Raw genomic sequence first — 17,436 nt, 5'->3', positions numbered from 1 at the left:
GCGCGCCCTCCTTGTCCTCGCAAACGAAGAGGCCATTAACCATCAGATGACGGGGACGGTGAAGAACGGGCCGACTTACGAGAGAATTGCCGAAGGACTGACCAGCCGCAGCTTCCCTCCCACGTCACTGTTTACGTCACACGCTGAGCTACACGTTTTGTTACTTGCTCACGCCCCCCATTGCCCCGAAAAAGGCACATTCTGTATAAACAAAAGTAGGTAGGCGGTAGGCGATTTTTTTCATGGAACAATTCAATCATTTGTTAAATTATTTGCCCGACACCGTGGCGCGTAGCTTCATAAAATCCACCTGCCACCGGCCAAATGCAGGCGAATTTGGTGGGTCATGGGTGCTCCTTTCCAACCCTGATGCATAATAGTGTGCACAGGGGCCCGTCATAATAGTGTGCACAGGGGCCCGTCATAACTTCCTTACGCCACTGCACATGTGGAACATTTTTCTTGCTCTTGATGTACTTACACAGAAATAGACATACAGCTGAAAACAAAGACAGCAAACGTGGTTTAGTATGTACAGATATAAATATATATAACAACTGCACTGTAAATTAATAAAAACATTTTAATTTATTGAATTCTGTCTCAAATCAAACGTCTCTCTCTCCTGTAACTCTGCTCAGGTGATGTTGCTCTGTGGGATTAATCTCTTGCCTTGATATCGACTCTTTGTTCGCTTCTCTCGCTGACACCGCGCATGCGCCATATGTCTCCTTCATTGTGCCCTGTCCCCTCTTATGCTAAGCTAACGTAGCTGTCAATTCACTCAGCAGCATCACGACCAGGGACACTCCAGGCTCCGCAGGCTCCCCCTCCAGACACCTTAGCACCGGTGAGGACAATAAAAATACATTTATTAAATTTAAAATACAGCGCTGAGCTTTATGACAGGTGAATAACGGTCTGCGTTATTATTGCTGCTGGATAACGGTCCGCTTCTGTCCAAGGTTAGCCACCTAGCATGTTGAGAGGTTTAGCTAACGGTAGCTGTGTTATGTAATGTTGTTTAGCCTTGTAATGCACAGTTTAATCCTCGGCTGACAGGTTTCCCTTGTGATAGTGCACACAGTCATGTTAGCTTCGCATTTAGCAACTTTATTAGCTTATATGTGTTCTTTAATAAGGTCTGAGTCCTGCTACATGCTAACTGTGATGTGTGTTAGTAGAAGGATGCAAGCAGAGTACAATGCACATTAATTAACCTGCTGTAACAGTCAGTAACAGTGTCTATATGTTGTGAGCTTTTATTACTAGTTAGTTATCTTGTTCCTGCAGCTCACAGAGCAGCTAACATGCTAGCTGTCGGCCCCCCACCCCCCTCACACACCTCTCTGACTGGCCCATCTGCTGTCCTTTGTCCCAAATACAAGCTGCAGCACCGTGCAGTCATTAATGCAGGAGACACAGCTTTGTTCACCTGATCATTTAACTCAAACATTTCACTCTCCTCCAGTTGTAATGTGCATTTGTTTCAGCAGCATCCTCAGGATCAGGGCCCTTTTACAACCCTGAGAGCCTTTTGTTCTGATAACACCTGCTAGCTTGGCTATATCTTATATATCTGCAGATATCTGTGCACATATTGAAGGTTAAACTTCATTACTGGGGTGCGTGGCTCTGTAGGGGCCCCAGAGGCTCCTCTGCTGTGCCCAGTTGTTGTTAGCATCCCAGCTTCCTCTGAAGGAACAGCTTGTTCCCTCTTTGCTGGAGCTCACTGGGAGATTTGGTTCCTTAATGACTGTATTGTTTGGGTGAATGTGACAAAACCACATTTAGTTTCTGTGAGCGGCTAACGGCCTTCAGTGAGGACAAGCTCTGATATTAGTGCACCATCATGGAAGACTCATGTATGGAGGTAGATTTGTCTCAATATTACTTGTAAGGGTGGGGGGATCGATACAGCATTGTATCACAATATTTTTGTGCATTAATATTGTATCAATACACTGCTCCAAGTATTGATTGTTTATTATGTAAATTATTAATACTGCAAATATAAAGTAAAGTAGATTTATCAAATCAATAGCCTGTACAGTCCACTAGAAACAATCTGCTGCAATAATTTGCTGTGAGATGATCGGACTGAAAACTGCATTGCATTAGAGATTACAAGAGATGTTCATTATTTGCAATTGAAAAAAGGAAATGAATCTTGATATTGCACAATAGGCTATATGTTTTCACATTATTCAGCATATTGCAACACAGTCAAAATTAGGAATGAGTCCTAAAACCCAGAAATGAGTTAGCATTTTAGCTCCCAGTTCCCTCGTCTCGGTTTTGGTTAGTAGCCTGAATTCAGAGCTGTGGTTCACACAAGTTTAAGAGACGTTCACGTTTTGTTCTACCACATAAAATCCGTCAGTAAAGTCCTAGCAGTGAATTTTGAAGCTTTAATGTGTCTTAAAAAAGGTGGTTGCTAACAAGAGGCTAAATGAGGCTATAGAACATCATCATGCCGACATGGCTTTACAGCCATGCTGTGGTGGCAACGTTAAGACACGCAACCGTGGCGTAGATCGTTTGTACCAGAAAAAAAAACCCAAAAACAAACAACTTAGCAAATATAAAACACAGCTGCAAATACACAGATAGATTCAACAAATAGATAAAAGATAAGTCTGTGAATAGATTTGATTAATTTACAAATAAATGAAAAGTATTTGTGAATGTCTTTTTGACATTTAAAACTCTCAAACAGATATTTGTGAATTCAGTTTTTATTTGTGAATCCCAATTCTGTGTTTGCAGATTGCATTTTTACACATGCTGAATTATTATTATTATTTTTTTTTGTAGTTTAGACTGTTTAAGAAGGGACAATGCAAATTAGGGCTGCAACTAACGATTTTTTTCATTGTCGACTTACCTGTCCATTATTTCTTCGATTAGTCGACTAATCATTTTATCGAAAAATGTGTTAAAATGTTGAAAAATGTCGGTCTGTCTCTCCCAAACCCCAAAATGATGTCATCTAATGTCTTGTTTCGTACTCACGCCAAAGGGTTTTGGTTTTTTAGTAGTTGATTAGTCATCAATTAGTCGACTAATCGTTGCAGCCCTAGTGCAAATTAATAAATACACATGGTGTAAAATATGCCAGAATTAGCCAAAAGGATAAAAAACAAACAAAAAACAAAATGACACAAAAAGAAAAAGCAAACAGGGCATACAGTTAAAAATATTTCTTTGAACACATCAGCTCGAAATGATTTTAACATATTTTTTATATATATTTATATAGATATGTGTGTGTGTGTATTTGTGTATCTGTTTTATATTGGCAACATATTTTTGTGAGTTTACAAATCTATTTTGTATTTGTGAAAGTTTTATATTTGCAGGTTACACATTTACACACGGATTGTTTGTCTCCTCACACAAATGATATTGACACAAATCTGTCTCCATATTTTTGAATTTGCAGATCTGTTTTATATTTTTTTAGTTTAACAATCTTGTATTCGTGGACGGTGTTTTATATTTACAGATGACACAGTAACACACAGATTGTAGATCTGTTCACACAAATAATATTGACACAAATCTGCTTCCGTACACTGTGACTGGCTGTCTCCCCTGATGATGACAGTGCTGAAGATGATGATGATGATGGGATTAGGTTAGATTGTTTGTCATTGCATGGAGTACAGGTACTGAGGAACAAAATGCAGTTAAGCATCTGACCAGAAGTATAAAAACAAATCAGTAAAGTGCAGAGTCATGTTAAAGAGTGATCTACAGAATGATATACAGAGTGATATACAGAAGGTGTAACAGACAGTAAGAGGTATTATTATTATAAGGGGGTTGATTACACTTTATAAATACAGTATGAACACAGCAGGCAGTGCAGGTGTAGTATCAAACATAAGGTGCAGTGTAATTAAAGGTGAAATGTGTTCTTTCTAACGTGTTAATTGAGATTTGGTTTAAACTAAGAGTGAGTGGCACTGATCACATTACTGACTTTATCTCCTGCAGCACAATGGCTGTCCCTCCGGCATACTCAGACCTGGGCAAGGCTGCCAAGGATATATTCAGCAAGGGCTACGGTGAGTAACATTTCAGCTCAGTGAGTGAATTATTAACCTTTGTGACATTCCTGGAACACAGAGACTGATCAAATCTGGTCTTTCAGGGAGTCTGGCTGTTCAGGCTGCTCTGCAGTGTGCAGATGATATGAACAGACTGAGGAGTGTTGGAGGCAGTGGGGCAATCTGAAGAGCAAACAGTCCACCAGAGATTAAATTAAGTGTCTAGCTTTAAAGTAGGTCTGCAGTGTTGGAGCTGGAGTGGGCCAAAGAAGGCCGTCAAACAGTTATCTCCGATTGTCAGTAGCTAATCCTGATTAATCACATGTTTATAATTCCATTATTTTGCATTTCAAAACAGTTTTGAAAACCGTATTAACAAGGTAAAGCAGTTCTTAACAGAGTTCCTTGATTGGGAATCAAACCATTAAAACAAAGGAGTGCAATGTCCAATCCGTGTCACTCTGGTGTGCAGTTACTCCAAGATAATTTTGATTACTCGCTGACGTCCAATGATCCTCGATTAGTGCAACAGCATTTGCACTTTTAGAAGTTCTAGTTTAGTTGCTTTCAGGTCCTATATGTGTGAAACTATTGATCCCCACGACAATAAGGCTTCTGACTGGTCACGACATGTCAACCTGAGGACGACCATTAGACCAGAGTCGTCCACGATGTTAACTGGTCTGCAGTCAGTTGCCACCCATTTAGCAAGCGGTCTAGTCAACTTCTTCGTTTTAGTTTCATCCACAGATCTGAAGCGATTCACTCACGACAAAATAGTGCCTTGCCGACTTTGGCAATGTGGTTATCCGCTGACATCTGTGTGTGCTCAGCTTGTAGGCGTGAGCCCAAATGAATGATTCTTTAATTCCGGTGCAAGGTGCAGATTAGTTTTGACTCATCCAGAGCATGTGAGCGGGGAGCGGAGTGGGGAGCGGAGTGGGGAGCGGGAGGATTTTGTGTTGAGCGAGGAGCGGCTATTTTTTTTAAAAGGTGGAGCGGAGCCTTGTCTCTCGCTCCAATTTCGCTCCGGTCGCTCATGCCCCACCCAGAATGCATCTTTGCACCTGTGCACACCCACACTATTTTCTTTCAAAACTATGGAGTTTACTGTGTACTTGAGAAAAGAAACTGAGAAGAGAAGCAGCGGTACCTTGGAGAACGGTCCCTAACTGCGAGGAGAGGCGAGAGGGCTTCGGAGGTCGGCCGCTTAACCTGGTCTGTCTCCTCTACACTTTGACTATTTCCACCCTGCCAGTGGTACCGTGTAGAACAGTCGCTAACTGCGGGGAGAGGCGAGAGGGCTTCCCCGGAGAACCTACCAAACTCATATTTTATTGGTGCCATAGCATTGTTCCGACCTCTCATTAGTCCGACCTCTCATTAGTCTGACGTCCCGTTGTTCCGATATGTGATTATTACTGTATTTGTCTACCATAGAGGATCAGCAACGCAACAAAAGTAGGCTACTGGTCGAGATACAAGTGTCATAGAGAGAAGAGAGTGAAATACCATAACCTCCTGTTATTAACTCTGGGGTCCGGGTTGTGTGGGGAGCTCTCCGCGGTGCTGAACGGCTCTCGGCGGGCATATTTCTGCCTTGATGGTGCGGCGCGACCGGCTCTGGGTCAGCTGGGAAAGGCTTGAGGCGGAGCAGGCTCACGGCTTATGTGTTTGTCACTTTCTTTTTCATTTTAACCCACACCATGATCTTTTCCTGACCCTAACCAAGTGGTTTTTGTGCCTAAACCTAACCAGACCTCAACCACAGGCATCATGAACAATGGGTTTAATATGGTCAGAACAATGGGATGTCGGACCAATGGGCAGACCCCGTTTTATTTGTGAATAGAAGATTACAGGTTAGGGTAGTATGACGCAGTTATTTTGAGCGGAGTGGTGAGCGAGTGGAGCGGGATAAAATTTATGATGGAGTGGAGCGAAGAATGCGCAGAACCAAGCGGAGCGGACGAGTGGCGCAAAGTGACAGGTCTGCGAGCGAGGAGCGGAAATTTTCACCTGCACCACTCCGCTCACATGCTCTAGACTCATCAACTGAGCTGTTTTTTTAATGTAAGCTGAGTCATTCAGAAGCTCAGTGGTGTCTTATTTTACAAGCAGGAAGCCACCGCGGCAGCTTGACAACATGCAAGGGTGCATCAAAGGGACAAAATAGCAGCACACGATGAATCCGAAATTTTTTCTTGTAATTCCGAGACAATTATCTTGCTAATTAATGCAGAAAAAAATTCAATTTTTTTCAACAAAAATGTTTCAGTTCTGAGAACAATCTTGTTAATTCAGAAAAACGAGAATATACAATATCATCTCGTCAATTAGATTTTTTTCCAATAAAAAAAAATCTTGTAATTTCGAGACAATTATCTTTCTAATTCAGAAAAAATTGCAAATATTTCCCCACAAAAACGTTTCAAGTAATTCTGACATAATAATCTTGTTAATTCAGAAAAACAGAACAGATTTTTTAAAATGAAACCTCGACACAGTTATTTTAGAATTAAAATGTTAAATGTGAAGCTGGAGCCAGGAGACAGTTAGCTTAGCTTAGCATAAAGAATAGAAACACAGGGAAACAGCTAGCCTGGCTCTAGCTGTCCAAAGAATAAAAGAAAATCAGCCTGCCAGCTCGTTAAAATGATAACGTCTCCTGGTTCCAGCTTTACATTATATCCTTGTACTGATTATCTGGATGAACATATTTCCCCTAAAACGTCAAACTGTTTCTCTGAATCTTCTTGTATGTGATTTATTAGTTTCATCTTGTGCTCGATTACCGCTAACACACACAACTCTGTCTCCTGAAACCCTCCAGGCTTTGGAGTTGTGAAGCTGGACCTAAAGACCAAATCACAAAGTGGAGTGGTGAGGACACTTTTGTTATTCTCATAATCTGAATGCTTTCTGCCCAGTCCATCTCTCTGCCCCCCCCCCCTTTGTCCTGCTGTCACTTCCTGCAGTCTCTAACCTCCAAATCATTCAAGACTCCACACACCTTTAAACTAAACTCCTGCACCCTGCTGTAACCTGGAGCTGGAAGGTTTCCAGGTTGCCGAGCGGTGCCGATGCAGAGCTGCTTGGCTGAACCTGCCGTAGAGAAACATGACAAACCTCATGTTTGATTTGTGGCCTGTCTGTCTCTCTACCTGTCTCTCTACCTGCCTCTCCTAACCGCTGCTCTGTCTCCATGCTGCTGTACCGGACTGCTCGCGCTCTAATGTAGATGGTAAGATCAGTGTCAGAGCTGGCAGATGTTTATTCATGTAATTAACAACCACCACCATCTTGTTTTAATATCGTTTCACGGTCCAGATGTTTTTTTGTCTTTGTGGTAATCACTCATACAGCATGAATATCAGTGTGCTTTGATTTCACATCACTCTCAGTAGAACTAACATTGTGTTTCAATTCTTTATGGAGAATGTCTTTGAGTCACTGTGTCGTGTATTTTATGAGTCATCTTTAAATTCAGGGCAACATTTTTATTATCAATTTAACCTGCTGATTATTGTCTTTATTAATCAGTTAATTCTTTGGTCTATAACATGTCAGAACATTGTGGAAATCAGATATTGCCTGAAGCACAAGGTCATGTCTTCGAACGTCTTGTTTTAGGTAGCCAACAGTCCAAAACCCAAATATTTTAAACTTAATATTGCATCATTAATGAGGCAAAAATGACCAGAGTTAAACTGCTATCCATACACCAGATGCCTCCCTAAATGCAGCACATAACATACAGTTCAACATACTTTTCCTTTTAAGGCCCAGACACACTACGCCGACTTCACACATCGTAAACAAGCACGTACGTTCTGCGCCTGCGTGAGAGGAAATAACTCTCCACACAAGCAGACAGCTGTAGGCTACATTTGTCACACAAAGAGGGAAACCAGAAGACCGACATGATGCTAGTTAGCCAGTTAGCACACTAACAACACAATCCGATGTTTAAAGAAGAGCGTATCTAGCACGCGCCAGTGAACGATTACACAAACCATCAAAGAGCTCAATGAAGAGCTCACTCCCTCTTGATTTCAGATTTTTGTTTACTTTCCTCACTTGCGTTTCTCTTCTTGTGAGCTGAGCTGAGCTGCCAGTCAGAGTGATTTCATTCACCGAAGGGCTCCACAGTCGCCAATGCCAATTCAACATGCTGAATTGGCCAAACAAAAGCAGACGGCGGCCAACAAGGGCCAACAGTGCATGATGCATCGCACCAGCTAGGGCGACAGATGCTAACTGACAGCCCAACACTGACCCACAGCTGACTGTCGTCTTGGTGTGTCAGGACTGAACTCCCTCTCAGTTAAATCAGCTTTTTAGACAGATATGCTTTAGTCTTGGTTCAGGGGCCATCATCAGGTCAACTTTTCAATGTGTCCAACACTTGTGGCTGGATGTCACACATGGTACTCGAATAACATTGATACTACTGCGTACCGATTCACAGTGTTGTGCAGTAGCGTCACTACAGTAGCGGACGTTTGTAGTTTAACTACATTTCTCAGTAGCTTGGTGGTAGCGTCGCTGTTTTCTGAATCAAGTAACTTCTCAGTAGTTAAGCTCTTTTATTGATCACTTAGCGCGGTAGCGTCCATACAAGCTACATTTCCAAAATCATTTCTGAAGCTCAAACGAGGCGGGGATTTCTGTTATGGACTGAAATAAAACTGTCACCGCTACCACACAGAGTCACTTCTGCATGAAGCTGACGGGGGACAGCCCTCCATTCCGAAACCCCGCCGTTCCGAACGACCCCCACTCCGAAATTGATTTTCAAGTCCATATTGAGTTTCCGGCATCAAACACTGCCGCCCGCTCTCCGGCCGCACTCGCACAATTCTGAAACTCGTTGTACTACAAAAGCTTGAAATCAACGTTCAACTCATTGTTTTTTATTGAAAATATGTCACTGTCTTCATTTATTATGTATAATTTCTCTAGCAGCAAACACATTTAAAAGGAGACGCTTGTCAAGTCTTTTTACGCGTGCCGTCCATGGTGCTGAAATCCCCGCTACAGCCACCGCGCCTGCTGACAGCAGACCGGGGAGAAAAAAAGACATTTCTTTGCTCTGTGCTTTCAGAAAATAACCAGGGTTAGGGTAAGAAAGACCAACGGTCTGTACAGCAGTCCCACTGTGTTTGCCAGGGCATATCAGGCTGTGTGATTATGCGCAAAGATTGGTTTAATGCATTGGAGCAATTTCATACAATTTAACATGATAAACTAATTTCAGTTCAACATGGTCATTTGCTTAGAGGATTCAGCTGAAGCATAATGAGTGTTATATGTCATTAAGATGAAGTATTTGCTTGTTTTGTGGTTAATTATGCACATAATCCATTTGACCCCATCATGAATGGGATTTTTATTCGTTCCTGCAGAGACAAAAGGATCAATGCGCAGCCTCCGTTTCCTTTGCGTCCGTCTCGTTCATTCAAACTTTGTAACCACGGTTGGGATTTGTAGGGGACATACATGTGTATGCTGCTCACTATAAAATGTGTTTACTAGCCTCATTTCTAGTCAAAACAAATCTCTTTACACTTAAAAAATACTTGTTTCAAGCAAATTTTCACTTGAAATAAGTATGAAAATCTGCCCATGGAGCAAGTTGTTTTTTTTGCTTGCAATAAGAAAAAAAAACTTGCTCCATGGACAGATTTTTTTTCGACTTATTTCAAGTGAAAATTTTCCTGAAACAAGTGAAAATTGTCTATAAACAAGTTACTTTTTAGGTGATGGGTCTTATTTCAATTGTAATGAGGTTTGTTTTGACTAGAAATAAATATTCTTGGTAAGATTTTGAGTTTTTGCAGTGTACATACACATACATACACGCATGTACGTTCTTGACCATGTTGTGACTGTTTGAAGCAGGTCTTCATTCTTGCTGTTGTGGTTTGAGTCGTGTTGGCAGTTAGCGCAGCTCACTGTTCAATAAACAATTCAACTTAACTTTTTTACCTGCCTATCTGTTTGACGGACAGTTTTATTGATCAGTAAGATAACACTGACTTGGCACAAAGTTGGTTCAATTTAGTAAAAAGCTTGGACGTAGTTGCATTAGTTACTTTCATTTTGCTGTAGCTTAGCTTGCTACATTTCTGAGGGTGATAGCTTTGATGTAGTGAAGCTTCATTTAATATTAGAGTAACTAGTAGCTTAGCTCACTACACTTTCCAAGTAGCTTGCCCAACACTGCCGATTCACGTCAAATCAATTGGTGCCAAATTTGGTAGCTGAGAGCACAGCTTGGTGACAAGTAGCACTGTAGTGCAGAGCTCTAGGGCCAGCTCGTGATCTGCATAGATACTTTAGCCAGGTATCACTGCTGTTTGTGATTTTGTTTTTTAATTATGTACTCATGTCATATTTTTCAGTCGACAGAGAGCGATAGAGACAAGTAGACAGAAAGAGAGGGAAGATTAGTACTGGCACATGTGATTAGAAAAGAGAAGAATTGCTTGTTGGCTGGTGTGGAGCACAGGAAGAGAGCAAGTCTACGTCTCCCCTGTGGCTTGTTAGAAAATTACATATCTGCTATCAGAGAGAGTGGAAAAACGTACTGTTGGGTACTGGTATTGAATTCCAGGAACAGGAACGCAACAGGAACGCAACTCACATTCCTGCCAGACTAACAACATTCCCATCAGCCTCAGCTGTACTACGTGTTTCCTGCTTATTTGCTAACGCTACATGCTTTAACACTGAAACAATAAAGTGAACATGCTAAATTAAACCTGCTAAACATCAACATGCTGGTGTTATAAGCATGTTAGCCTGCTGATGTTAGCATTCAGCTCGGGTATAGCTTCACAGAGCCAATAGGACGGCTGCAAACTCTTAGTCACACTAACAGATGTTGAGTCGTTCATCAGAAGCTGGTCAGAGTCAGTTTAGGAAATGTAGGTGCTAAAAAGATGCTGAGAAACAGATCAGCTGAAAAGTTTTGCTCCACTTTTGCACTTTGTGACATCATTTGCTGCGATGACGTTCATTTCACCCCACATTCAGTTCCTGTGTGATCTTTTTTTACATGGTGGGCTTTGACACGTTCCCATACTAAGATGGAGGTGACAACTAAGCTGTATCTTTTCAGCACTGTAAATCATGTTATCTTGCTGTGTTCTTATATTACAGACCTTATTAATTATCAGTTCATCTGAATGTTGTCTCAGCTTCTTGGAAGAACAAGAGAGCACTCCAGTAAAATTATTGATTTCAGTATGAATGACGAATGTATTTGGAGTGCTGCCCTCATCGTTTCAACTCTTATCAGAGTGACGCAGCAGAGAGATGACAGGAAGTGAGAGGGGGGAGAGAGACAGATATGCAGCAAAGGTTTCAGGCCAGATGTGAACTGTAACCTCTGGGACACAAGGGAAGCAAGACTCTTTGCTTTTGAGGATTAAATTCCCTCCTACACAAATCAGGGCTGGGCTTGTTTTATTATGAAGAACTGTTGAAGAATTAGAGGCTCAGTGCAGTTTAAGAGTATTTAGCCGTTCACAAGTTTCAGTTTTGACAAAGTGCTGCCTTTAAGTTTTAAGTTGAGGCTGTTTATATCAGATGGGGTAAATTATTGTAGGAATTCTGAATCCTGCACCATCCACAAACTCATTCACTCCTTCACTACTCCCTGCATCAACGGGCAGTCACTAGTTTACTCAGTAGTGAGCAGCAGTAGATACAGATTTTGACGCCACTGCCAAGCGTAGATTCGCACAACGGTCATTTTCACAGTGTTATCAGAGAGCAGTATACATGCCACAGACTGTAGTCTCTTCATTACCTTGAGGGAACTTTACAGAGTGTAAATTTACACATTCAGACACTCAAATAAAATGTCAGACAGTGTATAGTGAAAAGCAGAGGTCACATTTGTGCATGAAAAGTGCTACAAGTTCTACACAAAGCTGGAAGTCCGCATTTAAACCTCACAGGTTTTAAGGTGCTTTCACACGTGTAGTTTTGGGTCATTTTGTCGCACCAGAGGGAAGAAATGACACATGGTTGTATTTTAGTTTTGGTTCGGTTCCTGTTCACACTGACTGTTTGCAAACGAACCAAGAGGAGTAAACAGGAAGTTCTTTCATCTGACAGGTTACTCTTTGATTGGACAGTTTTGGTGTTTGTCGTCCTGCGTCATCGGAACCCATGCGGGGAAATCAACTTCTGGTGACTGACAGAAGTTTCTTTAGCAGCAGCACTTTAATGCTTCGAAAGTGTCACAAAGAGTTCATAGAGAAAGTTATTGTAAGCATTATTCTGAGGATATTATTAGACTGCAAATCAACTGCATGTTGTGAGTAATGACTGAAATAGAGACAGGATGAAAAGAAGGCATCTTGTGAAGTCAAGTACACAGAGTCAGATACAATGATGGCAGTTTTAACAGCTTTTAAATCAGGGAAATACCCACTCTAAAATGCATATGGGTTACCATGGTGACATGTATGCATTAGCATAAATAGGTCATGGGATATACATGGCCTTTATCAGGGTCAATTACGAGATTGTGCACAGATTTCACAATCAGCAGATGGATTCATTTTTGGTTTAACTGTTGCTAAAATCACATATCTGCATCATAAGCAGTCTCGGTTTGGGTGTTTGGTCCACGCCTTGGTTCATTTGACAGCTTTCACACCAGCCCACACAAACCAAACTAACTGCACAAACGGACCTGAGTTTGTTTTACCTGAGCCAAAGAGGTTAGGTGTGAAAGCACAAACATGATGAAGCACAGAGACAAAACAAAATAGCCTCCATCCTGTATCACATCATGTGTAGTTTAACTTGTGTCCTGATCAGATGTAAACTAAAGCAAATAAAAGGACGCCAGCAGTTAATGAAACAAAATTAATTTCTCCATTTTAATTCAGATACAGGTACCTTTTTTTATTTATCAAACGTATCTGTGTTTTTCTGTCCATCACGTGTTACTGGTGTCCTGCATGGATTAATGTTTGGGACTGTCTGGTTGTCTGTCAGCTGTATTGTCTCTGTGTCCAGTGCTGTATAATGTGATATTCTTTATTTTATTCCTGCACAGTCTGATAATTATTCAGTTTTCTGCACAGTTTTTATTTTCTGTTTTTTCCCCTGCTAGTCTGTAAAGGGATAGTTCGGACTTTTTAAAGTGGGGTTTTATGAGGTACTTATCTACAGTCAGTGTATTACCTACAGTAGATGGTAGTCGGCACCCCCCAGTTTGGAGAAGCAGCAGGAGTACCACCACAGAATCTAAAAGGGCTGCACATGATTCGACTACTCCTTCTTTTTTTCATATACATTTGAAAGTTTGACAGGTCTCTTTCAGTGTCACAGTGACATTTACGTAATATAGTAAACAAGCTAACGCTACTAATGACGGATTGGGACACTAGATGGCAATCAGAAGCCTGGTTAAGTATTATACTGTAAATTCATTATAACGTTATCTCAGAGCCTTAAGGTGCAAAGCCTCTCCTCCTGCAGGCAGCTGCCTCTGTGTCTGCAGCTGCCTGTATCAAAAAGCATTGTGACAGTGAAATATTTTCAATATAGCGTACACATAACCCTTTGAAACCTGCGCAAACTGGCGTGGTTTCTTTCAAAAACAGAAAGAAGGCAATAAGCAATGAAGGAAGAAATGACCCCAAAAATCTGCAAGAAATTAGTAGAAAAGAAAATTAAAAACAAGAAAAAAAAGAAAAACAAACAAAAAACAAGGAAATGACCTGAAAAAAAGAGCTTAAAAATTCTAATAATCCTGTAACATAATTCTGAATATAAATACAGTTTTTCCCCTCACTTAAAAATTAAAATAATTCTGTAACATTATTTTAAATATAGTTGTCAGCGTTTTTCTTTTTTCCAAGAAAATAAAAAAACAAGAAAATTAGTAAAAAAAAAAAAAAAAAAGAAAGGAGAAAATAAACAAACAAACAAGAAAATGACCTGCAAAAGGAGCTTAAAAATTATAATAATTCTGTAAAATAATTTTAAATATAAATGCAGTTTTTCCCCTCAATTTTTCTTTTTTTCCTACAAAAAAGAAAATGAAAAAAAGAAAAGAAAATTTGTATTAAAAAAAGGAGATAACAAACAAACAAACAAGAAAATGACCTGAAAAAAAAGAGCATAACAATTTAAATAATTCTGTAACATAATTTTAAATATAATTGCAGTTTTCACCCTAGCTTTTTTCTTTTTCCCTAACAAAAAAAAAAAAAAAAAAAAGAAAATTTGTAATGAAGATAAAAGAAAGGAGAAAACAAACATGGAAATAACCTGGAAAAAAGAGCTCAGAAATTATAATAATTCTGTAACATAATTTTGAACATAATTGCAGTTTTCACCCTGGCGTTTTTCTTTTTTTCCCTAGCTTTTTAACAGTAATTTAAAAAATTGATAAATTTTTTGGGAATTTGTGGAACATGTCCTACCAAGTTGCTCGTTGCCTTTTTTCCCCATGTTTTTGAAATAAATGGCACCAATTTGCGCAGAGTTTAAAGGTTTAAATACTTGGGAAAGGCATCTGAAAGCAGCACAAGAAAAGTGACGTCGTTCCGGGTTTCAAAGGGTTAAACTGATACGAATATTTGTGATAAGTTTTGCTGCTGCCCATGTCCACAGCAATACATTGCTGTATTCTGTGTCAGTACTGCAGCCTGCTTCTCCAAACGGGGGACGTGTTGACTTCAATCTACTGTATATAAAACACTGACTGTGGAGAAGTGCCTCAGACAACCCTGCTTCAAAAGATCCGAACAATCCCCTTAAAGTCTCTTTATTGATTTATTTCTTTGCTAATGCTTTGAGTATTCTATGATGACCTGTGTCTGATTGACTCCAGTGTGCTAATGGTTAATGTTCTCCTGTCAGGAGTTCAACACATCGGGCTCCAGTAACACAGACACAGGGAAAGCTGCAGGGAGCCTGGAGACCAAATACAAGATGAAGGAGCTGGGCCTGAGCTTCAACCAGAAGTGGAACACAGATAACACGCTGGCCACCGAGGTCACTGTGGAGGACCAGGTACGTGCTAACGTTACGTGTTCTCACTGGGTTTTGCAAACTGATACAGTTGTTAAAGTCTCACAGTGGTATGTGGTTACTTCACCCACAGCTGACTCAAGGACTGAAGGTCGCCTTGGACACGTCTTTTGTACCAAACACAGGGTGAGACTGCTTTTATTTGTGTGAATCACTGATATCATGACGTGTGGGATTACATTAGAATGAACTGTGGGTCAGAGAACAATGGAAAAAGCTGTGTTTTCTTTTTGGTAATAATTAGCTGCTATTCAAAACTACATTATAAGATTAGATTAATGGTTTACCCCATTTAAAAGCAGCTCATGTTAATATGTTGTTTAATGATTAAAAAAAGTCCCGGTAATTTCCTTAAACAGCCGGTAACTAGTTTTAATCCAGTGATGTAGTTTCTGGACGACAGTGGAGCTCTGTGGCACAGAGGAAGTGAGCTCTACTGGTTTTGTTCCTTAAATGTGACGTAAAAAAAATACAGAGGAAGACTGAGAGATCATCTAAGATGTAACCCTCCATTTTTCAGTAAGAAGAGTGGAAAGCTGAAGACAGGCTACAAGCGCGACTACGTGAACCTGGGCTGTGACGTCGACTTCGAGGGTCCCATCATCCATGCTAACGCCGTGTTGGGCTACGAGGGCTGGCTGGCTGGCTACCAGATGGCCTTCGACACGGCCAAGTCCAAACTGGCCCAGAACAACTTCGCCCTCGGATACAGGGCCGGGGACTTCCAGTTGCACACCAATGTGTGAGTGCTCCACTGATTTTCACATTCAGCCATGGGGGTCTTCTGTGGGTCTGCAGGCAGCTGTGACAAGACGGGGAAGATGAGATATTTATTTTCCAAATGTTCAGCAGGAAGGACGATAAACATGAAAGACCTGACAAGGCAGAGAGAGAGTGCAAATACATGCCTGTTGCTTTATGGTCCAGGTCCCAGAGTAAAGGTGGATTTATACTTTTTGAAAATTTATACTTGTGCAGTGGTGTGTCTGTGTCACTCTGCACTCTGAGGTTTTTGCTAAGTGCTGTAAAGTTTAGTTGATTCAAAACACATATTAAACACACATTAAACATGGCTTAATAGAGACAGCTTCAAACACAAGTACACAAATCAGCTTCACTATAACTCGCAGCATTCACAGACAAACACTTGTCTTTATCTGGACACATTTTCCCCACAAATACAACATGCTAACATTATTAGCACAATCCTATGGCATTTTACATTGTATAAATTAGCCTAGCAGCTAGCGGAGATTTCCTCTACTCATATGAAGCCAGGGACAACAGCAACATTTAACAAAGGTAACGTTACAAAATTCAGCTCCATTACAGCTCACAAGGTTCACTGACAAAACAACTGTCTTATACTAAACACGTTTTCCAAACAAATACAACATGCTAACGTTATTAGCACAAGCCTATGGCATTTTACATTGTATAAATTAGCCTAGCAGCTAGCAGACTTTTCCTCTACTCATATGAAACCAGGGTCATTGCACGTCGGGGTTTCTATTTTATTGTCGGAAATGGTGTTGCGTTCAAGGTCCCCCCAAAAAAAAACGGGAGAAAAAAAAGGCTGAATATTCGATTTTTTTTTCCCACAATCCCGTGCCATTGAATGAAGCTTCGAATTTTTTGGGTCAGCCCTAGGTTGTTCAGTCAGATATCAGTGCTCAGTTAATATTCCGTGTGATATTGATGCAGTTAAAGGCATTATTTATCTTGTGTACAGTATTTACACAAATACAGTTGCCTAACGTTAAGATGGTTATAATGAAACCCTCTGATGATCCAGGAGAGTGAAGGGTTGAAACTGTGCACCAACGTCTTTGCATCTTTTCTGTCACAGTAACGACGGCACCGAGTTCGGCGGCTCCATCTACCAGAAGGTGAACGACGAGCTGGAGACGGCGGTCACTCTGGCCTGGACCGCCGGCAGCAACAACACTCGCTTCGGCATCGCCGCCAAATACAAGCTGGATAAAGACGCCTCTGTGTCTGTAAGTGCTCGCTCACAGCTCCACCTTAAAGGCACATTCACACAAACAAACCTTTGTTTCATGTCTTATCACGTCTTGTCCCGCAGGCCAAAGTGAACAATGCCAGTTTGATCGGAGTCGGCTACACCCAGAGCCTTCGGCCAGGTAGGTCCTCCTCCACCCAGACATTTCCCATCAATCACATCCTCGTAAATACAGCAAATTATCTGATCTTTCAGAGCGATGTTTATATTTGCTTTGAATGACTTCAGGTTTCATAAATTAATTTAGCCACCATGTTGACAGTGACTCGTTAACAAGAGAGCTGTGTCTGA

General features: G+C 40.9%; 2 protein-coding genes across 4 annotated transcripts in view; one reads left to right on the top strand and one right to left on the bottom strand.

The window, feature by feature from the left end:
- Positions 1 to 692: 692 nt before the first annotated feature.
- Positions 693 to 17,436, top strand: part of LOC117269185 (non-selective voltage-gated ion channel VDAC2) — a 20,709-nt gene continuing 3,965 nt past the window's right edge. The window contains exons 1-8 of the mRNA XM_033646051.2: positions 693 to 850; positions 4,003 to 4,073; positions 6,889 to 6,938; positions 14,952 to 15,104; positions 15,196 to 15,248; positions 15,643 to 15,864; positions 16,972 to 17,122; positions 17,209 to 17,266. Of these exons, the coding sequence (XP_033501942.2) occupies positions 4,007 to 4,073; positions 6,889 to 6,938; positions 14,952 to 15,104; positions 15,196 to 15,248; positions 15,643 to 15,864; positions 16,972 to 17,122; positions 17,209 to 17,266 (754 nt within the window). The 5' untranslated portion in view covers positions 693 to 850; positions 4,003 to 4,006. The remainder of the gene's footprint in view (positions 851 to 4,002; positions 4,074 to 6,888; positions 6,939 to 14,951; positions 15,105 to 15,195; positions 15,249 to 15,642; positions 15,865 to 16,971; positions 17,123 to 17,208; positions 17,267 to 17,436) is intronic.
- tor4aa (torsin family 4, member Aa) overlaps positions 15,345 to 17,436 on the bottom strand; it is a 19,366-nt gene continuing 17,274 nt past the window's right edge. For all 3 annotated transcript variants that reach the window (XM_033646049.2, XM_078161951.1, XM_033646047.2), the window contains one exon: positions 15,345 to 15,924. The gene's annotated coding sequence lies outside the window, so the exon portion shown is untranslated. The remainder of the gene's footprint in view (positions 15,925 to 17,436) is intronic.

The sequence above is a fragment of the Epinephelus lanceolatus genome, chromosome 19 (assembly GCF_041903045.1).
Source record: "Epinephelus lanceolatus isolate andai-2023 chromosome 19, ASM4190304v1, whole genome shotgun sequence".
NCBI lineage: Eukaryota > Metazoa > Chordata > Actinopteri > Perciformes > Serranidae > Epinephelus > Epinephelus lanceolatus.
Note: the sequence above shows the minus strand (reverse complement) of the source record. Positions and strands in the feature narration are given on the sequence as shown.